This window comes from Anomaloglossus baeobatrachus (assembly GCF_048569485.1).
Source record: "Anomaloglossus baeobatrachus isolate aAnoBae1 chromosome 5 unlocalized genomic scaffold, aAnoBae1.hap1 SUPER_5_unloc_18, whole genome shotgun sequence".
NCBI classification, from domain to species: Eukaryota; Metazoa; Chordata; class Amphibia; order Anura; family Aromobatidae; genus Anomaloglossus; species Anomaloglossus baeobatrachus.
Window position 1 is genome coordinate 976,382 of NW_027441793.1, and position 24,434 is coordinate 1,000,815.

At 49.0% G+C, this 24,434-nt stretch overlaps 1 protein-coding gene and 1 long non-coding RNA gene across 4 annotated transcripts in view; one reads left to right on the plus strand and one right to left on the minus strand.

Moving 5' to 3' along the window:
• Window positions 1-298: 298 nt before the first annotated feature.
• LOC142258925 (uncharacterized) overlaps window positions 299-24,434 on the minus strand; it is a 118,736-nt gene continuing 94,600 nt past the window's right edge. Inside the window, exons 1-5 of one of the 3 annotated variants that reach the window (XM_075331484.1) lie at window positions 4,942-5,081; window positions 4,633-4,812; window positions 4,428-4,551; window positions 4,231-4,344; window positions 299-2,135 (exon numbers count right to left, since the gene is read on the minus strand). In XM_075331484.1, the coding sequence (XP_075187599.1) occupies window positions 1,132-2,135; window positions 4,231-4,344; window positions 4,428-4,551; window positions 4,633-4,656 (1,266 nt within the window). In that variant the 5' untranslated portion in view covers window positions 4,657-4,812; window positions 4,942-5,081 and the 3' untranslated portion in view covers window positions 299-1,131. Of the gene's footprint in view, window positions 2,136-4,230; window positions 4,345-4,427; window positions 4,552-4,632; window positions 4,813-4,941; window positions 5,082-24,434 lie in introns of those variants that run through there. The other 2 variants (XM_075331483.1, XM_075331482.1) reach the window with 2 other exon arrangements.
• On the plus strand, window positions 13,560-16,548 carry LOC142258929 (uncharacterized). The gene is made up of 3 exons (XR_012727907.1): window positions 13,560-13,635; window positions 16,100-16,248; window positions 16,329-16,548. It is a non-coding gene; the product is annotated as an uncharacterized LOC142258929 (long non-coding RNA).

Here is a 24,434-nt window from a genome sequence, read left to right on the forward strand (position 1 = left end):
TAGAGTTCACTGTTGCAGAAACAGACAACTCTCAGATAACAACCCGTGCTGTCAATCTCTGGGATTTTCCAACACTTGCTGCCAATGGAGTGTCAGCCGACCGTGACACCTATGTGACAACCCCTCACTATTTTTGTGTGAAATATCTACTCCAGAGATGAGGCAAAATCATCACATCTAAACAATAGAGACATCTAGGCAGGAAGAATATATATTTTACAAGCATTTATTAACAAAACAACAAGTTTGGAAATGCAATTATATACAATGTGATATACTTCAGAATTCCTATCTCCAATCTGGGGCTGCGCTTTTTAGCAAATAAAGCAGTGGGCAACCTGAGATAATTCACTAATCTACATATAATCCAGTATCAAAACATTTTACAAATGTTCATAAAGGCTCTCTCTGGGTTTGTAGAGCTCACACTGCTGAGGGTTGTGGTATCTCACAACCTGGAAGTTCCTTTCAGGGGACATTAGGGACAATTCCAAAAGTTTTGGTACTGGATTATATTTAGAAGATTCACTAATCTGCGGCTCGCCACTGTATTAGTAAATAAAAAAGGCAGCCACAGATTTGTGATAAGCACTATTTAAAGCACTATTTAAAGGGAAAGTCATCATTGCGCTAGAAATTGGAGGATGGCACCCCCCGTAACAATGTCAGCAGCAGATCCCCCTATCAGTGCAGCATGACCACATTTTTTGCTTCAATCTTTTTCCCTATTTTCCTTCTTCAAAACCTAGGTGTGTCTTATGGTCAGAAAAATACAATAAGTTTAAAAAGAAAGAAAATGCTTCTTTCCCTCACCAATTCTTACTTGAGGAATTGTAGCCAATTTTTGGATAAAACACTTTGAATTATAGTACATCATGATGCTTTCTCGCGTGTGATTCATCTGACAGCATCACCTCATTAACGATAAAAAAACATTTGCCAAATTCTGAAAACAATAATGGCTGCTGCACTCTGTTAGTTTTCTGATGTCAGCAAGACTTGATTTACCAGTTAAACATTTCAATTATTCACAACATGAAAAAAGTTCCTTCCTTGTGCGGCTTCTTCACCTGTTTAACAAGATCTGATTTCTGAGAATTACATTTTCCAGATTTAGAACATAAAAAGTGTTTATTTTGTGTGATTGTTTTGATGGTAAACAAGACCTGATTTCCTAGTAAAACATTTACCACATTCTGAGCATGAAAACATCTTCTCCCCTGTGTGAGATCTTTGATGCACAACAAGATTTGATTTCTGAATAAAACATTTCCCACATTCTGAACATGAAAATGGCTTCTCCCCTGTGTGAGATCTTTGATGCACAACAAGTTTTGCTTTCTCAATAAAACATTTCCCACATTCTGAACATGAAAATGGCTTTTCCCCTGTGTGAGATCGTTGATGCACAACAAGATTTGATTTCTGAATAAAACATTTCCCACATTCTGAACATACAAATGGCTTCTCCCCTGTGTGAAATCTTTGATGACAAACAAGATCTGATTTCTGAATAAAACATTCCCCACATTCTGAACATGAAAATGGCTTCTCCCCAGTATGAAATCTTTGATGCACAACAAGTTTTGATTTCTGAATAAAACATTTCCCACACTCTGAACATGAAAATGGCTTCTCCCCTGTGTGATTTTTGTGATGTCTAACAAGGTGTGATTTCTGGATAAAACATTTCCCACATTCTGAACATGAAAACTGCTTCTTTCCAGTGTGATATTTTTGATGCGTTACAAGATTTGATTTCTGACTAAAACATTTCTTACATTCGGAACATGAAAATGGCTTCTCCCCTGTATGAAATCTTTGATGGTTAACAAGATCTGAATTCCTGGTAAAACATTTCCCACATTTTGAACATAAAAATGGTTTCTCCCTTGTAGGAGCCGTTTCTTGTTCCACATCCCTTCTGTAACTGTTATTTTGCTTAAAATTCTGTGATAAATTGGAATTTTGGACTTGTTTGGAAAGATCAGATGATAGAGCTTTCCGAGGAAGGACTGGAAGTATATCTAGGATACCAGCATGCTCTTCATATGTATCATGTGTGATATCTTCAGAATTCATAACAGATGATGAAAGTATTAGATTTCCATCTGAACTCCCAATACAGTCATCTGCTAAAAATAAACACAATGTTACTAGTTTTTAATGATATCTTGAAAGTACATTTATTTTTTTTTTATACCATAACAGCAGAAATTAAATTAGAGAAAAAAAAATCATTCTGAATCTGTTTTCCAATTTTGAGATCATAAGCCTGATTTACACGTTGCAATTTCGTATGCGATATCGTATGCGATTTTCCACGCCCCCATCGTATGTGTGGCACGTTCAATTTGTTGAACGTGCCGCACAAACGATTAACCCCCGTCACACGTACTTACCTTCCATACGACCTCGATGTGGGCGGCGAACGTCCACTTCCTGGAGTGGGAGGGACGTTCGGCGTCACATCGACGTCACGCGGCAGCCGGGCAATAGAAGCGGAGGGGCGGAGCTGAGCGGGACGTAAACATTCCGCCCACCTCCTTCCTTCTGCATTGTGGGCTGGGAGCTGCAGGACGCAGGTAAGATCTGTTCATCGTTCCCGGGGTGTCACACACTGCAATGTGTGATACCCCGGGTACGATGAACAATCTGACGTGCAATTCTAGAGAAAGGTACGATGTGTATGCGAAGAACGTTTTACCGTTCAATCGCAATCGCACGTACCTGTCACACACTGCAATGTACCTTACAATGCCGGGTGTGCGTCACTTACGACGTGACCCCGCCGACACATCGTAAGATACATTGCAGCGTGTAAAGCAGGCTTAAGAGATACATTTTCGTTAATTCAGACCTCCCATTCCCCTGTCTCCAGGATATCTCTCCAGTAGCACCAGTTCTCTGGAATGTGCTACAGTAAATAATCTGACTGATTGTCACAATGTGAAGATATCAAAAGACAGTGGGCTCCTATACTGTTCCTCACGCTAGGAGACCCTAAGCTGTCCCTAATCTCTGGATTACCTCTGAAGGTGGAGATGCCCTTGTACTGTAACCTCACTATTCTCCTGACTAGATCTAATCTGTGATTTCCCAGGGAAGGAAAGTGAAAGAGTATGATGGAATTAAAGATTAAGACAGACGGGAAAACTAAAACTTAGGCACACTGCAAACTCACAGAAACAAACAGTGAGAGACTAAGGAGAAAAGCAAGAGCAGGAAGGCAGTAACAAAAGGACATCAAGGGTTAACACCACAACAGTTCACAGCAGTAATGCACAGCAACCACCCGTTAGTCTGTATCACAACACCTCACCAGACCAGTATAGGCAAACTATAGCTGGCATCAATGGAATAGTCCAACCAGCATATACAGGAGGGGAGAGAATGATACTGGCTTCCCGCAGCATGTGAGCAAAAACACTAAATAGCAACCCAGCAGAGATTAACTCTTGCTAGCCTGCCTGTCTGTGGTTTGATGCCTGTGTCTCCCTGCACTGCTCACGGACATCAGTGAAGTTAGCAGGCAGAGTGTATTTTCCACAGATCCTGACACCGCCTTGACAGTTGAATAACCTACAAACATCTCTGTGACATTGGTCCACAACATGGACAATTCCAAGACGAAAATAAAATAGTGACGGACAGATGCTGGAAATTTAACGGGGATGTCATGGACTATGACGTTGATGGTCTATCCAAAGGCTTCGTAACCAAAGCAGGTAGCAGGGTCTTGTGGTCTGTGCAGATAAACATTTGGGCTCCAATTCATCAAGACCAGCAATGGACACTGAAAAATGACACCAGGGACTGGGAGTGAGATTTCTGGCAAAGGGAATTGCCAATTTTGGTAAAGCTGGTTAAAACTGGCGTGACCACACACACACACACACACACACACACACGACTTTGAAGTCATCAAAGTTTCTTAAACAATTAACCTTAGAATACAACTGATGGAGTCCATAAGAGAGTGGGGTTCCTGAGAAATTGCTCAATTTGACTCCTCCCAAAGCTGGCCATGACTGTAACTAGGGCTTAATTTTGGAGTAGAGCTGATTTACTGGAGAACACAGTAATTATGAACCCTCTGCAGGTCTTTGAGTTGTCTTCATAATGACATAGAGAAGACACTAGAAACAAATAGCGGAAGAAAAACAGCAAAACACCTAAAAATATAAACACAAAATTAGTGCAGAAAGTACATGAGTAGATATCTCTTACTGGATAGAGCTGGAGGAAACACATCCGGAGGAGCATCGGGGTATTCTTGTTTACAGTCCTGTGGGAGAAGAGGATGGGGACATCTCTCTGGTGTTGTCCTCTTACTGGATAGACCTGGAGGAGACACATACAGGGACTGAATTCATTCCTTACATACAGATAATTATAGGCCGTGTGTATTTAGTCCTGTCTATTACCTGGTGATGTGAGGGGCTGGGGAACCTCCATCATGACGTCCTTGTACAGATCTTTGTGTCCTTCTAAATACTGCCACTCCTCCATGGAGAAATAGACGGTGACGTCCTGACACCTTATAGGAACCTGACACATACAATGATACCGTCACCCCCAATCCCTTCATAGCGTTACTGTATAATGTCCCAGCATTCCCAGCAGTGTCACCTCTCCAGTCAGCAGCTCAATCATCTTTTAGGTGAGTTCTAGGATCTTCTGGTCATTGATGTCCTCATGTATCGGGGGGTGAGGTGGAGGCCCCGTGATTGGGCTCAGGGGTCTTCCCCATCCCTCAGACACAGGGGCCTGACAGCGCTCACTAGAGGTCTTCTTCACTACTGTGTAATCCTGGTTATGGAGAGACACAGTAATAAATCTCACTCCAGATATTTCCAGAGTCCTCACCTCTCCAGTTCTGTCCATCTGTTATCCCCATAGATAAGAATGGTGTAATGTGACGTCATCAGAATCTCTCACCTCTCCAGTAAGCCGGAAGAGGATCTCTAGGGTGAGGTGTAATATCCTCTCCGCCATCTTGTCCCTGTCCATATCCATCCTTCACGGGGCAATCAGGAGAATTCTCTTCTATAGAAGATCTCCACTGAGAGGATCCGATATTGTAGGGACCTGAATGGGGAGAAGATGACGATGTAACATCATAGAGAATCCGCTGTAATAATACAAATTACTGGAGAGAATAAGGGGAAACATATGAGGATTCAGAACGTTCGCTCTTGTCTCGTATGGACTGGAACATAAATTGAATTGCTGACTAAAGCGGGCTTTAGACGCTACAATATATCTAACGAGATGTCGGCGGGGTCACGTCGTAAGTGACACACATCCGGCATCGTTAGTGATATCGTAGCGTGTAACAGCTATGAACGAGCAGAAATACTCACCTTCTCGTTCATTGTTGACACGTCGCTCATTTTCTAAAAATCGAACGTCCTGTTGTTCAATGTTCCCGAGGCAGCACACATCGCTCCGTGTGACACCCTGCGAACGATGAACTGCAGCTTACCTGCGGCCGCCGGCAATGTGGAAGAAAAGAGGTGGGCGGGATGTTTACGTCTCGCTCATCTCCGCCCCTCCGCTTCGATTGGCCGGCCGCTGTGTGACGTCGCTGTGATGCCAAACGTCCCTCCCCCTTCAGGAAGTGGATGTTCGCCGCCCACAGCGAGGTTGTTTGGAAGGTAAGTACGTGTGACGGGGGTTACAATATTGTGCGACACGGCCGTGCCGCACAAACGATGGTGTCGGGTGCGATCGCACAATAAATTGAAACGTGTAAAGCAGGCTTTAGACGTCTCCTCCGCTCCCAATCACTGGTTATTTTGGTCAATGCTTCAGCCACTGATTGACGGCAGAGATCACGTTTGTTATCAGTGACTAAACTGTCAGGAAATCCAGAGACTGGTGGGGACCCCAGCAGCGGGGGCACAGGAGTAATGGGGGGATCATTATGTGTTACTATTGTTAGTATTTTACAGTAGTCAGTGTTGTGAATGTCAGTTATGCTTTGGCTGCTGTGAGGCTCCCTCTTGTGGCCAGGAATGGTTTGGTCAGAGACCAGGTGTGTTGAGCTATGGGCGTTTCCATTGCTAACTCTCTGCCTATTTAAACCCTGATCTGATAGCAGGCTACGCCGGATGTCAGTTGTTCCTTGTTCACCAGCCTGCTTCATCCTGCTCCAGACCACATCTACCTCAGATAAGTGCTTTGCTCTTTATTTGTTGTTTGGTTCTTTTGGCTGTTACCTGAGTTTGTCATTTGCTGTGGTTGTTGTCAGTTTATTTGCATGCATGGATCTTCCCTCTCAGTTGCTTAGCTGGGAAGCTCCCTACAGCTATGTTTGGACTATTGCTCCTGTAAGTCCATGTGTTTGCTTCTTCTTAAATTTGTAATGATTCCTGCTTTATATTCATTGGTATGACAAGAGAGCCTGGTATAGGATGGAGTTCAGATCTAGTGATCTGAGGGCTTTTTTGTACTATTAGGTATTTGGATTTTTGCAGGAATTTTCTCTGGCCACCATCAGTCCCTTTCCTGTCATGTCCTATTTAGTCAGTAGGGCCTCACCTTTTGCTAATCCTATCATCTGTGTATTGTGTTTTCCTATATCACCGCAGTCTTTGAATGTGGGGGGATTGCTATTCTTTATCTATTTTCTGAGACAGAGAGTTATTCATCTTTCCTTCCTTTAGGATAGCTAGCTTCTCCGGCTGGGTTCGCGGTGCACAGGATGTTAGTTCACCCCTCGGCTACTTCTAGTGTTGATGGTTAGTAAGGGGATGGCGGCCGGATTAGTTGCCAATGCTCTTGTCACCTTTTACCAATGATTTATTGTGGTCTTCCATGGTTCCAGATCATAACAAGTCAGTTTTTTCTATCTACTAATAAATCCTATATATTCAGGCCACACACACACAACAAGCAGTTTCCTCCTCGGAGTCGGCAGCTGAATACGTTCCTCATAGACTCATCTTCCATATCTCTAATTCTCCTCTCATTTACCGACACTGGAATCAGCATCAGCAAAACTGCAGGAGAAATTCATTACACGTGAGAGGAGAAATAATGGCTTCATGATGAGGACGAGATCTTCATCCTCTTCTGTGTCTCTATAAACAGATTTGTCCGGAGTCAGTCAATGACCCCATCACCACCACTAAAGAGGAAAATGTCTACATGGACGGGGGTTTACTTTAGGCATTTTTCTTTTTTTTTTTCTAACCCATGTTATGTTTTGTAGGGGGCATTTTCCCCTTAGGCTTCTGTATATTACATGAAAAAGTCTAGAAAATTAAGCAGATTCTCGTTGCTCCCCTGTCTCCACTCATTTTTGATCATGGTGATCTGTTTAGTTGCCATGGTAATTAGAGGCCTAATGATGGTTTTTGAGTCTGCAATGTACAAAGTCTATTAATCTCTGCCAGAGGCTGCGTCCAATAAGCTGTTAGGCCTCAAATACATCAGACTGAATTCAGCGGCGGCTTCTGATAGTGGAGGAGATTGGTCGCTGTAGAATATATATGGAGTCTCCCGACAGATGACGTCAGGGCAGAGAAGGATCCGGCATGCTGAATTTCAGAGACTGATCTGTTTCTTCTTCCTGGAGATAATCCTCTGCTTTAGGAGTCTGGAGGAGTCTCTCTCATAGTGACCACAGGAAAGCTGGAGTGTTGGTATATGGGGGAGTCGGGAGAGAAGCCGTCAGCGCCGTCTGTGCAATCTATGTGTCCTGGGGTTTGTCAGTATATACACACCTCCTCTGAAAGACCACAGAGACTGCAACATCATTAATCAAGAGGCACCACTAACCAAACAACACCACGAAGACCAAGGCGATCTCCAAACCAACACCACGAAGACCAAGGCGATCTCCAAACCAACACCACGAAGACCAAGGCGATCTCCAAACCAACACCACGAAGACCAAGGCGATCTCCAAACCAACACCACGAAGACCAAGGCGATCTCCAAACCAACACCACGAAGACCAAGGCGATCTCCAAACCAACACCACGAAGACCAAGGCGATCTCCAAACCAACACCACGAAGACCAAGGAGATCTCCAAACCAACACCACGAAGACCAAGGAGATCTCCAAACCAACACCACGAAGACCAAGGAGATCTCCAAACCAACACCACGAAGACCAAGGAGATCTCCAAACCAACACCACGAAGATCAAGGAGATCTCCAAACCAACACCACGAAGATCAAGGAGATCTCCAAACCAACACCACGAAGATCAAGGAGATCTCCAAACCAACACCACGAAGATCAAGGAGATCTCCAAACCAACACCACGAAGATCAAGGAGATCTCCAAACCAACACCACGAAGATCAAGGAGATCTCCAAACCAACACCACGAAGATCAAGGAGATCTCCAAACCAACACCACGAAGATCAAGGAGATCTCCAAACCAACACCACGAAGATCAAGGAGATCTCCAAACCAACACCACGAAGACCAAGGAGATCTCCAAACAAGTCAGAGACAAAGTGGTGAGAAGAACAAGTCAGGGTTGGGTTCTTATCATCAAATAGAAAGAACATGGTTCCACAATAAACCTGCCAAGACAGGGCCGCCCACCAAACCTCTCAGCCCAGACAAGGAGGGCATTAATCAGAGGCAGCGCAGAGACCAAAGGTGACCCTGAAGGAGCTATAGAGTTCCCAAGCAGAGACCGGAGTATCTGTCCATACGACCACAATAAGCCGTACACTCCATAGAGCCGGCCTTTATGGAAGAGGGGCCAGAAAAAAAGTCTTTACTTATAGCCAAAACTTGGAAGCCTCCTATATACAGCCTGTGCCCCTATACAGACCTCTATACAGCCTGTGCCCCCATACAGACCTCTATATACAGCCTGTGCCCCCATACAGACCTCTATATACAGCCTGTGCCCCCATACAGACCTCTATATACAGCCTGTGCCCCCATACAGACCTCTATATACAGCCTGTGCCCCCATACACACCTCTATATACAGCCTGTGCCCCCATACACACCTCTATATACAGCCTGTGCCCCCATACACACCTCTATATACAGCCTGTGCCCCCATACACACCTCTATATACAGCCTGTGCCCCCATACACACCTCTATATACAGCCTGTGCCCCCATACACACCTCTATATACAGCCTGTGCCCCCATACACACCTCTATATACAGCCTGTGCCCCCATACACACCTCTATATACAGCCTGTGCCCCCATACACACCTCTATATACAGCCTGTGCCCCCATACAGACCTCTATATACAGCCTGTGCCCCCATACAGACCTCTATATACAGCCTGTGCCCCCATACACACCTCTATATACAGCCTGTGCCCCCATACACACCTCTATATACAGCCTGTGCCCCCATACACACCTCTATATACAGCCTGTGCCCCCATACACACCTCTATATACAGCCTGTGCCCCCATACACACCTCTATATACAGCCTGTGCCCCCATACACACCTCTATATACAGCCTGTGCCCCCATACACACCTCTATATACAGCCTGTGCCCCCATACACACCTCTATATACAGCCTGTGCCCCCATACACACCTCTATATACAGCCTGTGCCCCCATACACACCTCTATATACAGCCTGTGCCCCCATACACACCTCTATATACAGCCTGTGCCCCCATACACACCTCTATATACAGCCTGTGCCCCCATACAGACCTCTATATACAGCCTGTGCCCTCATACACACCTCTATATACAGCCTGTGCCCCCATACACACCTCTATATACAGCCTGTGCCCCCATACACACCTCTATATACAGCCTGTGCCCCCATACACACCTCTATATACAGCCTGTGCCCCCATACACACCTCTATATACAGCCTGTGCCCCCATACACACCTCTATATACAGCCTGTGCCCCCATACACACCTCTATATACAGCCTGTGCCCCCATACACACCTCTATATACAGCCTGTGCCCCCATACACACCTCTATATACAGCCTGTGCCCCCATACACACCTCTATATACAGCCTGTGCACCATATAGCCTCATATACTTTATTACCCAAGATAGTTTCTGTAAACTCTGTGAGCCCCACACAGCCTCCTATATACCTGATCTCCATATACCCCCTATATACAACATGTGCCCATACACATGGAGAAACACCCACCTGCAGAGCCGCACACTAGATATATAATACCCTGCACCTACCTCCACCTGCAGAGCCGCACACTAGATATATAATACCCTGCACCTGCCTCCACCTGCAGAGCCGCACACTAGATATATAATACCCTGCACCTACCTCCACCTGCAGAGCCGCACACTAGATATATAATACCCTGCACCTACCTCCTCCTGCAGAGCCGCACACTAGATATATAATACCCTGCACCTACCTCCACCTGCAGAGCCGCACACTAGATATATAATACCCTGCACCTACCTCCACCTGCAGAGCCGCACACTAGATATATAATACCCTGCACCTACCTCCACCTGCAGAGCCGCACACTAGATATATAATACCCTGCACCTACCTCCACCTGCAGAGCCGCACACTAGATATATAATACCCTGCACCTACCTCCACCTGCAGAGCCGCACACTAGATATATAATACCCTGCACCTACCTCCACCTGCAGAGCCGCACACTAGATATATAATACCCTGCACCTACCTCCACCTGCAGAGCCGCACACTAGATATATAATACCCTGCACCTACCTCCACCTGCAGAGCCGCACACTAGATATATAATACCCTGCACCTACCTCCTCCTGCAGAGCCGCACACTAGATATATAATACCCTGCACCTACCTCCTCCTGCAGAGCCGCACACTAGATATATAATACCCTGCACCTACCTCCACCTGCAGAGCCGCACACTAGATATATAATACCCTGCACCTACCTCCACCTGCAGAGCCGCACACTAGATATATAATACCCTGCACCTACCTCCACCTGCAGAGCCGCACACTAGATATATAATACCCTGCACCTACCTCCTCCTGCAGAGCCGCACACTAGATATATAATACCCTGCACCTACCTCCACCTGCAGAGCCGCACACTAGATATATAATACCCTGCACCTACCTCCACCTGCAGAGCCGCACACTAGATATATAATACCCTGCACCTACCTCCACCTGCAGAGCCGCACACTAGATATATAATACCCTGCACCTACCTCCACCTGCAGAGCCGCACACTAGATATATAATACCCTGCACCTACCTCCACCTGCAGAGCCGCACACTAGATATATAATACCCTGCACCTACCTCCACCTGCAGAGCCGCACACTAGATATATAATACCCTGCACCTACCTCCACCTGCAGAGCCGCACACTAGATATATAATACCCTGCACCTACCTCCACCTGCAGAGCCGCACACTAGATATATAATACCCTGCACCTACCTCCTCCTGCAGAGCCGCACACTAGATATATAATACCCTGCACCTATCTCCACCTGCAGAGCCGCACACTAGATATATAATACCCTGCACCTACCTCCACCTGCAGAGCCGCACACTAGATATATAATACCCTGCACCTACCTCCACCTGCAGAGCCGCACACTAGATATATAATACCCTGCACCTACCTCCACCTGCAGAGCCGCACACTAGATATATAATACCCTGCACCTACCTCCTCCTGCAGAGCCGCACACTAGATATATAATACCCTGCACCTACCTCCTCCTGCAGAGCCGCACACTAGATATATAATACCCTGCACCTACCTCCACCTGCAGAGCCGCACACTAGATATATAATACCCTGCACCTATCTCCACCTGCAGAGCCGCACACTAGATATATAATACCCTGCACCTACCTCCACCTGCAGAGCCGCACACTAGATATATAACACCCTGCACCTACCTCCACCTGCAGAGCCGCACACTAGATATATAACACCCTGCACCTACCTCCACCTGCAGAGCCGCACACTAGATATATAACACCCTGCACCTACCTCCACCTGCAGAGCCGCACACTAGATATATAACACCCTGCACCTACCTCCTCCTGCAGAGCCGCACACTAGATATATAACACCCTGCACCTACCTCCTCCTGCAGAGCCGCACACTAGATATATAACACCCTGCACCTACCTCCTCCTGCAGAGCCGCACACTAGATATATAATACCCTGCACCTACCTCCACCTGCAGAGCCGCACACTAGATATATAATACCCTGCACCTACCTCCACCTGCAGAGCCGCACACTAGATATATAATACCCTGCACCTACCTCCACCTGCAGAGCCGCACACTAGATATATAATACCCTGCACCTACCTCCACCTGCAGAGCCGCACACTAGATATATAATACCCTGCACCTACCTCCACCTGCAGAGCCGCACACTAGATATATAATACCCTGCACCTACCTCCTCCTGCAGAGCCGCACACTAGATATATAATACCCTGCACCTACCTCCACCTGCAGAGCCGCACACTAGATATATAATACCCTGCACCTACCTCCACCTGCAGAGCCGCACACTAGATATATAATACCCTGCACCTACCTCCACCTGCAGAGCCGCACACTAGATATATAATACCCTGCACCTACCTCCACCTGCAGAGCCGCACACTAGATATATAATACCCTGCACCTACCTCCACCTGCAGAGCCGCACACTAGATATATAATACCCTGCACCTACCTCCACCTGCAGAGCCGCACACTAGATATATAATACCCTGCACCTACCTCCACCTGCAGAGCCGCACACTAGATATATAATACCCTGCACCTACCTCCACCTGCAGAGCCGCACACTAGATATATAATACCCTGCACCTACCTCCACCTGCAGAGCCGCACACTAGATATATAATACCCTGCACCTACCTCCACCTGCAGAGCCGCACACTAGATATATAATACCCTGCACCTACCTCCACCTGCAGAGCCGCACACTAGATATATAATACCCTGCACCTACCTCCACCTGCAGAGCCGCACACTAGATATATAATACCCTGCACCTACCTCCACCTGCAGAGCCGCACACTAGATATATAATACCCTGCACCTACCTCCTCCTGCAGAGCCGCACACTAGATATATAATACCCTGCACCTACCTCCTCCTGCAGAGCCGCACACTAGATATATAATACCCTGCACCTACCTCCACCTGCAGAGCCGCACACTAGATATATAATACCCTGCACCTACCTCCACCTGCAGAGCCGCACACTAGATATATAATACCCTGCACCTACCTCCACCTGCAGAGCCGCACACTAGATATATAATACCCTGCACCTACCTCCACCTGCAGAGCCGCACACTAGATATATAATACCCTGCACTTACCTCCACCTGCAGAGCCGCACACTAGATATATAATACCCTGCACCTACCTCCACCTGCAGAGCCGCACACAGATATATAATACCCTGCACCTACCTCCACCTGCAGAGCCGCACACTAGATATATGGTAGAGGCTAGTTCCCAGTGGCCAGAAGGACCTCTGCTGACGTCACACCCATGTGACCGGCCTCTTGTGTGGGAGGAGCCTGTAGTTCCCGGCAGTCAGTGCGCAGTTGCTGTACAAGCAGCAGGATGTTTCCCCTCTTCCCTGCTTCTGCTGTTTCCAGCCCTGGGTGTGTGATATAACAGGAGGTAATATCTGATGGAGATTATCACATATGAACCTCAGGGGGAAATAAAAGAGATTGTAGGTCACTGTCTCTGGGTGCAATAGTGTGCAGCAGGGGGTGCGATGCTCTGCCTGTGGGAAGGGGGTGAGAGAGAGAGGGTGCGATGCTCTGCCTGTGGGAAGGGGGGGGAGAGAGAGAGGGTGCGATGCTCTGCCTGTGGGAAGGGGGGGAGAGAGAGGGTGCGATGCTCTGCCTGTGGGAAGGGGGGGAGAGAGAGAGGGTGCGATGCTCTGCCTGTGGGAAGGGGGGGAGAGAGAGAGGGTGCGATGCTCTGCCTGTGGGAAGGGGGGGAGAGAGAGAGGGTGCGATGCTCTGCCTGTGGGAAGGGGGGGAGAGAGAGAGGGTGCGATGCTCTGCCTGTGGGAAGGGGGGGAGAGAGAGAGGGTGCGATGCTCTGCCTGTGGGAAGGGGGTGAGAGAGAGAGGGTGCGATGCTCTGCCTGTGGGAAGGGGGGGAGAGAGAGGGTGCGATGCTCTGCCTGTGGGAAGGGGGGGAGAGAGAGGGTGCGATGCTCTGCCTGTGGGAAGGGGGAGAGAGAGAGAAGGTGCGATGCTCTGCCTGTGGGAAGGGGGTGAGAGAGAGAGGGTGCGATGCTCTGCCTGTGGGAAGGGGGTGAGAGAGAGAAGGTGCGATGCTCTGCCTGTGGGAAGGGGGTGAGAGAGAGAGGGTGCGATGCTCTGCCTGTGGGAAGGGGGGGAGAGAGAGAGGGTGCGATGCTCTGCCTGTGGGAAGGGGGGGAGAGAGAGGGTGCGATGCTCTGCCTGTGGGAAGGGGGGGAGAGAGAGAGGGTGCGATGCTCTGCCTGTGGGAAGGGGGGGAGAGAGAGAGGGTGCGATGCTCTGCCTGTGGGAAGGGGGGGAGAGAGAGAGGGTGCGATGCTCTGCCTGTGGGAAGGGGGGGAGAGAGAGAGGGTGCGATGCTCTGCCTGTGGGAAGGGGGGGAGAGAGAGAGGGTGCGATGCTCTGCCTGTGGGAAGGGGGGGAGAGAGAGAGGGTGCGATGCTCTGCCTGTGGGAAGGGGGGGAGAGAGAGAGGGTGCGATGCTCTGCCTGTGGGAAGGGGGTGAGAGAGAGAGGGTGCGATGCTCTGCCTGTGGGAAGGGGGTGAGAGAGAGAGAGGGTGCGATGCTCTGCCTGGGGGGAGGGAGAGAGAGGGTGCGATGCTCTGCCTGGGGGAAGGGGGAGAGAGAGGGTGCGATGCTCTGCCTGGGGGGAGGGAGAGAGAGAGGGTGCGATGCTCTGCCTGGGGGGAGGGAGAGAGAGAGGGTGCGATGCTCTGCCTGGGGGGAGGGAGAGAGAGGGTGCGATGCTCTGCCTGAGGGAAGGGGGAGAGAGAGGGTGCGATGCTCTGCCTGAGGGAAGGGGGAGAGAGAGGGTGCGATGCTCTGCCTGGGGGGAAGGGGAGAGAGAGAGAGGGTGCGATGCTCTGCCTGGGGGGAAGGGGAGAGAGAGAGAGGGTGCGATGCTCTGCCTGGGGGGAAGGGGAGAGAGAGAGAGGGTGCGATGCTCTGCCTGGGGGGAAGGGGAGAGAGAGGGGGTGCGATGCTCTGCCTGGGGGGAAGGGGAGAGCGAGAGGGTGCGATGCTCTGCCTGGGGGGAAGGGGAGAGAGAGGGGGTGCGATGCTCTGCCTGGGGGGAAGGGGAGAGAGAGGGGGTGCGATGCTCTGCCTGGGGGGAGGGGGAGAGCGAGAGAGGGTGCGATGCTCTGCCTGGGGGGAAGGGGAGAGAGAGGGGGTGCGATGCTCTGCCTGGGGGGAGGGGGAGAGCGAGAGAGGGTGCGATGCTCTGCCTGGGGGGAAGGGGGAGAGAGGGGGTGCGATGCTCTGCCTGGGGGGAAGGGGAGAGAGAGAGAGGGTGCGATGCTCTGCCTGGGGGGAAGGGGAGAGAGAGGGGGTGCGATGCTCTGCCTGGGGGGAAGGGGAGAGAGAGGGGGTGCGATGCTCTGCCTGGGGGGAAGGGGAGAGAGAGGGGGTGCGATGCTCTGCCTGGGGGGAAGGGGAGAGAGAGGGGGTGCGATGCTCTGCCTGGGGGGAGGGGGAGAGTGAGAGAGGGTGCGATGCTCTGCCTGGGGGGAGGGAGAGAGAAAGAGGGTGCGATGCTCTGCCTGGGGGGAGGGAGAGAGAAAGAGGGTGCGATGCTCTGCCTGGGGGGAGGGAGAGAGAAAGAGGGTGCGATGCTCTGCCTGGGGGGAAGGGGAGAGAGAGAGAGAGAGGGTGCGATGCTCTGCCTGTTGGGAGGGGGAGAGAGAGAGAGGGTGCGATGCTCTGCCTGGGGGGAGGGGGAGAGAGAAAGAGGGTGCGATGCTCTGCCTGGGGGAAGGGGAGAGAGAGAGGGTGCGATGCTCTGCCTGGGGGTAGAGAGTGCGATGCTCTGTCTGTGGGGAAGTCGCAGAGCAGCACCCAGGGTCCCTTTCCTCTTTTCCCGTTAGAGGCATGGAGCGGGGGGATAGATCCAGGAGGAGGGGATTGGAGCAGTCGCTGTATATGAAGAACATTGGATATTAAAGCTGGAGCCAGAGATCCCAAAGGGCTGAATTCCACAATGATCTGTGACTGATACTGATGGGTTTATTAGCAGGTGATTATCAGCGCATTCATTATACACAATTTATGGGAATTTGTGGCATTATATTAATTATTGGTCATTTTTCTTTATAGAGTTCGGGGCAATGTCGGCTCCACAGAGAATTCTTCCTCATCCACTGAATATGAACGTTTCATCTATTGGAGAGAATCAGACAAGTGACATAAGAGGATATCTCTGTGTATACATTCTCTGCACTGTGTATTATATGGGGTGTACTTATATATTCTCTGTGCTGTGTATTATATGGGGTGTACTTATATATTCTCTGTGCTGTGTATTATATGGGGTGTACTTATAATACACAGCACAGAGAATATATAAGTACACCCCATATAATACACAGCACAGAAAATATATAAGTACACCCCATATAATACACAGCACAGAGAATATATATGGGGTGTACTGATATATTTTCTGTGCTGTGTATTATATGGGGTGTACTTATATATTCTCTGTGCTGTGTATTATATGCGGTGTACTTATATATTCTCTGTGCTGTGTATTATATGGGGTGTACTTATATATTCTCTGTACTGTGTATTATATGGGGTGTACTTATATAATGTGTGTATTGATGCTTCTTGTAATCTTCTATCATGGTGAGTTGTCATTTGCTTGTGTCTTGGTGATTTGATGATTCGGTGACGTTGTTTGTTCCCCCCTCAGAGGTTGTGGGTTTTATAAGTGGCCGCATTCACTTTGATATTGTCATGTAAGAGCAGTCATCTGTGTGAAACGCGGTGATGGACAGGGTGTCCTTTTTTTCACATCGTGCTTTTTCACTGTCTTTAATAAATTTTCTTTTAATGAAGCTGTTTCTGGATTTCCTCTCTTCTATGGGGTCTCATAGATGCTGCCATCACTAATCTAGGACTTAGTGGCAGCTATGGGCTGCTATTAACTCCTTATTACCCCGATTACCATCACACCAGGGCAATCTAGATGATCTGGGTAAAGTGCTGGGATTGTCACATCTAATGATGTGGCAATCCGGGAGGCTGCAGGCTGATATTTTTAGGCTGGGGGGGGGGGGGGCAGCCTAATAACCATAGGCCTCCCCAGTCTGAGAATACAAGCCCCCAGTTGTGAGGCTTTATCTTCGCTGGGTATCAAAATTGAGGGGACTGCACGCTGTTATTTATTTTACTGTACAATATAGACCCACCCACCGGCGTCTGGTTGCAGTCAGACAGCTGTCAGTCAGTGTGGGGGCGCATCTGACTGCAACTAATCACAGCCACCAGTGAGCAGGGGAAGCCATGAATATGTATGAGCCTAATGAGCGGCCCAGGAAGAAGAATGAGAGGCCGTGGGAGCAGTGTGACAGCCGCGCCGGTGATCGGTGAGTATGAAGTGCTTGCTCCTACCCCTTTGTGCCGGATTCTGGTCCCCATAGACTTTACATGGGGACCAGCATCTGACCAGACATCGGGGATCAATCCCCCGCTGACCTGGAGCCAGCGGGGGATTGATCTGCCAGTCCTCCGAAACGCAGGGACAAAAGACAAACAGAATTGACATGCTGCTGCTTTTTTTTTCTTCCACAAAAACTGCAAGGAAAAAAAAAACAACGTGTGCACAGCCTGTCTGAATTCTCATAGACTTTGCTGGGGAAGGCAATGCATGCAGTTTTGGGCAACAAACTGCACCCAAAAACGTGGCAAAAAACGCAGTGTGCTCACAGGGCCTAAAAAGATGGAATTGCTGCTACACAACTTCCCAGACCTGTGACAGTGGCCAGTGTGTAATGTGTGGCAGATGGACAGGAGGTGTGAGACCGGCCTCTGACCGCACCACATCCTCAGCTCTTCATTATATTACCTGGCCGGTGTGTAATGTGTGGCAGACGGACAGGAGGTGTGAGAACGGCCTCTGACCGCACCACATCCTTAGCTCTTCATTATATTACCTGGCCGGTGTGTAATGTGTGGCAGATGGACAGGAGGTATGAGAACGGCCTCTGACCGCACCACAACCTTAGCTCTTCATTATATTACCTGGCCGGTGTGTAATGTGTGGCAGATGGACAGGAGGTGTGAGAACGGCCTCTGACCGCACCACATCCTTAGCTCTTCATTATATTACCTGGCCGGTGTGTAATGTGTGGCAGATGGACAGGAGGTGTGAGAACGGCCTCTGACCGCACCACATCCTTAGCTCTTCATTATATTACCTGGCCGGTGTGTAATGTGAGGCAGATGGACAGGAGGTATGAGAACGGCCTCTGACTGCACCACATCCTTAGCTCTTCATTATATTACCTGGCCGGTGTGTAATGTGTGGCAGATGGACAGGAGGTATGAGAACGGCCTCTGACCACACCACAGCCTTAGCTCTTCATTGTATTACCTGTCCGGTGTGTAATGTGTGGCAGACGGACAGGAGGTGTGAGAACGGCCTCTACCGCACCACAGCCTTACCTCTTCATGTTATTACCTGGCCGGTGTGTAATGTGTGGCAGACGGACAGGAGGTGTGAGAACGGCCTCTACCGCACCACAGCCTTACCTCTTCATGTTATTACCTGGCCGGTGTGTAATGTGTGGCAGACGGACAGGAGGTGTGAGAACGGCCTCTACCGCACCACAGCCTTAGCTCTTCATTATATTACCTGGCCGGTGTGTAATGTGACGCCCTGGGCAAGCCAGGGGTCACAGGTCATGATACCACCACACACCCCACATTCCCTGCAGGAACACCAAGGTCAGAACACAAAATCCTTGTTGTCTTCCTCCAGGGGCTGATGTCCACACCAGGGGGTGGGCCAGGCGGTTGGCTCCGCCCACCGAGGAGTTCACAGTCCTGGAGGCGGGAAAACCAGGAGGGGAGTGCAGTGCAGTGCAGTGCAGTAGAGAGATGAAGTTTAGAGTTGAAGTGAAGTGGTAGAGGAGCAAGAGAGAGGAGTTAAGGTGGAAGAGAAAGTGACAGTTAGAGCCTGAAGTTGGTCCGGGTGTGTGCCCCGGACTGAGACAGCAAGGTTGGCACACGGGGGTGACCGTTTGCAGGAGAGGCTGATCGGAGGTTGCCGAATGGACCGTGGACGGGTGGTGGCCCGGCGGTACCGGAGCGGTATACGAAGAGAAGCCAGCACCATAGGCAGGGGCCTTTCGGATCCCGGCAAGGCTAGGAGTCGTCGTGAATTTGCCAAATCCGTCAGTGAAGGGGACCTCCTGGGTCTCCCAACAGCCAAAGTCCCGATTGAAGGCAACCGTCCAACCATATTGGAGAGACACCGCCACCGCCAGGGCACCAGTTTCTCAGGGCCAGCGCCTGCGGGCAAAAGAGGGGCTCCTCCGGCTCATATCCAAGCTGGGGAGCGGGTTACCGGTGGGAATCCATCGCTACCAACAACCGTATTTAGGTGCAGGAAAGAGACAGTCACCGCTAACTTGCAGGGAACATCAACACCGCAGCCGTCCGAGGGAGCCGTCCAACCAGCCGCTTGTTTACCGTGAACTGTGTCATCATCCTTGGGCTGAGTGAGTACCTCCGTGCCGTGCGGCACAGCGCTGCCCCTGCACCTCAACAGGCCCCATAACCCGCCTGTCAACCATACTAACTCTCCATCATCGGGCCCCGGGACCACTAAACCCCCTACCCACGGAGGGGAGGGCCAACATCTAGCTGCTCCATACCATCACTCCCGGGATCCCCACACAGAGCAGCGGTGGTGTCCACACAATCACCACAACCGTGGGTGGCGTCACGGACAATAAATCCCCCAAACCAAACCCCTTTTCACTCACGGGCGAGGAGCGTCGCTCGAGTCCCCGAGATCCGGCACATCGCTCGAGCCACCGAGCAGCAGAGGCCGCAGCAGCAGCGGCAGCCGGACCCGAGCAGAGGGAGAGAGCGGCGTCCCCTCCTCCGCCCGCGACCGTAATGTGTGGCAGATGGACAGGAGGTATGAGAATGGCCTCTGACCGTACCACATCCTTAGCTCTTCATTGTATTACCTGGCCGGTGTGTAATGTGTGGCAGACGGACAGGAGGTATGAGAACGGTCTCTGACCGCACCACAGCCTTAGCTCTTTATAATATTACCTGGCCGGTGTGTAATGTGTGGCAGACGGACAGGAGGTATGAGAACGGCCTCTGACCGCACCACATCCTTAGCTCTTCATTGTATTGCCTGGCCGGTGTGTAATGTGTGGCAGACGGACAGGAGGTATGAGAACGGCCTCTTCCGCACCACATCCTTAGCTCTTCATTGTATTACCTGGCCGGTGTGTAATGTGTGGCAGAAGGACAGGAGGTATGAGAACGGCCTCTGACCGCACCACATCCTTAGCTCTTCATTGTATTGCCTGGCCGGTGTGTAATGTGTGGCAGACGGACAGGAGGTGTGAGAACGGCCTCTGATCGGACCACATCCTTAGCTCTTCATTGTATTACCTGGCCGGTGTGTAATGTGTGGCAGACGGACAGGAGGTATGAGAACGGCCTCTGACCGCACCACATCCTTAGCTCTTCATAGTATTACATGGCCAGTGTGTAATGTGTGGCAGACGGACAGGAGGTATGAGAACGGCCTCTGACCGCACCACATCCTTAGCTCTTCATTTTATTACCTGGCCGGTGTGTAATGTGTGGCAGACGGACAGGAGGTATGAGACCGGCCTCTGACCGCACCACATCCTTAGCTCTTCATTTTATTACCTGTCCGGTGTGTAATGTGTGGCAGACGGACAGGAGGTGTGAGAACGGCCTCTGACCGCACCACATCCTTAGCTCTTCATTTTATTACCTGGCTGGTGTGTAATGTGTGGCAGACGGACAGGAGGTGTGAGAACGGCCTCTGACCGCACCACATCCTTAGCTCTTCATAGTATTACCTGGCCGGTGTGTAATGTGTGGCAGATGGACAGGAGGTATGAGAACGGCCTCTGACCGCACCACATCCTTAGCTCTTCATTGTATTACCTGGCCGGTGTGTAATGTGTGGCAGACGGACAGGAGGTATGAGAACGGCCTCTGACCGCACCACATCCTTAGCTCTTCATTGTATTACCTGGCCGGTGTGTAATGTGTGGCAGACGGACAGGAGGTGTGAGAACGGCCTCTGACCACACCACATCCTTAGCTCTTCATTATATTACCTGGCCGGTGTGTAATGTGTGGTAGACGGACAGGAGGTGTGAGAACGGCCTCTGACCGCACCACATCCTTAGCTCTTCATTTTATTACCTGGCCGGTGTGTAATGTGCAGCAGACGGACAGGAGGTATGAGAACGGCCTCTGACCGCACCACAGCCTTAGCTCTTTATAATATTACCTGGCCGGTGTGTAATGTATGGCAGACGGACAGGAGGTATGAGACCGGCCCCTGACTGCACCACATCCTTAGCTCCTCATTGTATTACCTGGCCGGTATGTAATGTGTGGCAGACGGACAGGAGGTATGAGACCGGCCTCTGACCGCACCACATCCTTAGCTCTTCATTTTATTACGTGTCCGGTGTGTAATGTGTGGCAGACGGACAGGAGGTGTGAGACCGGCCTTTGACCGCACCACATCCTTAGCTCTTCATTTTATTACCTGTCCGATGTGTAATGTGTGGCAGACGGACAGGAGGTGTGAGAACGGCCTCTGACCGCACCACATCCTTAGCTCTTCATTGTATTACCTGGCCGGTGTGTAATGTGTGGCAGACGGACAGGAGGTATGAAAACGGTCTCTGACCGCACCACATCCTTAGCTCTTCATTATATTACCTGGCCGGTGTGTAATGTGTGGCAGACGGACAGGAGGTGTGAGAACGGCCTCTGACCGCACCACATCCTTAGCTCTTCATAGTATTACCTGGCCGGTGTGTAATATGTGGTAGACGGACAGGAGGTGTGAGAACTGAATAGGATAACTGAAGTGAGCACTAATATATATATTATGAGTGCAAGCCAAAAATTACATACTATATACGGATAAGGCTGCACATCAAACTTAGATAATAGTATAATGCCTCAAGCATATGGACAAATATTGGAATATACAATGAAAAATGCTACTTGCTAATTTGAACATGTGAATAATGAATTGCATACCTGCCATGAATATTAGGAAAAAGGAGATATTTAGCAATCGCATTGATCAATGTAACTGAGCCCCAAGGCCTCGTCAAGGCATATCTCTATATTGGGGTCCCTAGCTCTGTGACCCTAACTGTGTGTCATCTCATTGCAATTAAAAACTGCTATGGGTGGAGAGGGGTAACTAAGGACTTTCTTATATAGGAGATGGAAAAAACATGGCCGAAAGGGGCGGAGCTGTGTTCACATTCAGAAAAAAACTACATATAACTGAATAGGATAACTGAAGTGAGCACTAATATATATATTATGAGTGCAAGCCAAAAATTACATACTATATACGGATAAGGCTGCACATCAAACTTAGATAATAGTATAATGCCTCAAGCATATGGACAAATATTGGAATATACAATGAAAAATGCTACTTGCTAATTTGAACATGTGAATAATGAATTGCATACCTGCCATGAATATTAGGAAAAAGGAGATATTTAGCAATCGCATTGATCAATGTAACTGAGCCCCAAGGCCTCGTCAAGGCATATCTCTATATTGGGGTCCCTAGCTCTGTGACCCTAACTGTGTGTAATATTCATGGCAGGTATGCAATTCATTATTCACATGTTCAAATTAGCAAGTAGCATTTTTCATTGTATATTCCAATATTTGTCCATATGCTTGAGGCATTATACCATTATCTAAGTTTGATGTGCAGCCTTATCCGTATATAGTATGTAATTTTTGGCTTGCACTCATAATATATATATTAGTGCTCACTTCAGTTATCCTATTCAGTTATATGTAGTTTTTTTCTGAATGTGAACACAGCTCCGCCCCTTTCGGCCATGTTTTTTCCATCTCCTATATAAGAAAGTCCTTAGTTACCCCTCTCCACCCATAGCAGTTTTTAATTGCAATGAGATGACACACAGTTAGGGTCACAGAGCTAGGGACCCCAATATAGAGATATGCCTTGACGAGGCCTTGGGGCTCAGTTACATTGATCAATGCGATTGCTAAATATCTCCTTTTTCCTAATATTCATGGCAGGTATGCAATTCATTATTCACATGTTCAAATTAGCAAGTAGCATTTTTCATTGTATATTCCAATATTTGTCCATATGCTTGAGGCATTATACTATTATCTAAGTTTGATGTGCAGCCTTATCCTTATATAGTATGTAATTTTTGGCTTGCACTCATAATATATATATTAGTGCTCACTTCAGTTATCCTATTCAGTTATATGTAGTTTTTTTCTGAATGTGAACACAGCTCCGCCCCTTTCGGCCATGTTTTTTCCATCTCCTATATAAGAAAGTCCTTAGTTACCCCTCTCCACCCATAGCAGTTTTTAATTGCAATGAGATGACACACAGTTAGGGTCACAGAGCTAGGGACCCCAATATAGAGATATGCCTTGACGAGGCCTTGGGGCTCAGTTACATTGATCAATGCGATTGCTAAATATCTCCTTTTTCCTAATATTCATGGCAGGTATGCAATTCATTATTCACATGTTCAAATTAGCAAGTAGCATTTTTCATTGTATATTCCAATATTTGTCCATATGCTTGAGGCATTATACTATTATCTAAGTTTGATGTGCAGCCTTATCCGTATATAGGAGGTGTGAGAACGGCCTCTGACCGCACCACATCCTTAGCTCTTCATTGTATTACCTGGCCGGTGTGTAATGTGTGGCAGATGGACAGGAGGTATGAGAACGGCCTCTGACCGCACCACATCCTTAGCTCTTCATTGTATTACCTGGCCGGTGTGTAATGTGTGGCAGATGGACAGGAGGTATGAGAACGGCCTGTGACCGCACCACATCCTTAGCTCTTCATTGTATTACCTGGCCGGTGTGTAATGTGCGGCAGACGGACAGGAGGTATGAGAACGGCCTCTGACCGCACCACAGCCTTAGCTCTTTATTATATTACCTGGCCGGTGTGTAATGTGTGGCAGATGGACAGGAGGTATGAGAACGGCCTCTGACCGCACCACATCCTTAGCTCTTCATTGTATTACCTGGCCGGTGTGTAATGTGTGGCAGACAGACAGGAGGTATGAGAACGGACTCTGACCGCACCACATCCTTAGCTCTTCATTGTATTACATGGCCAGTGTGTAATGTGTG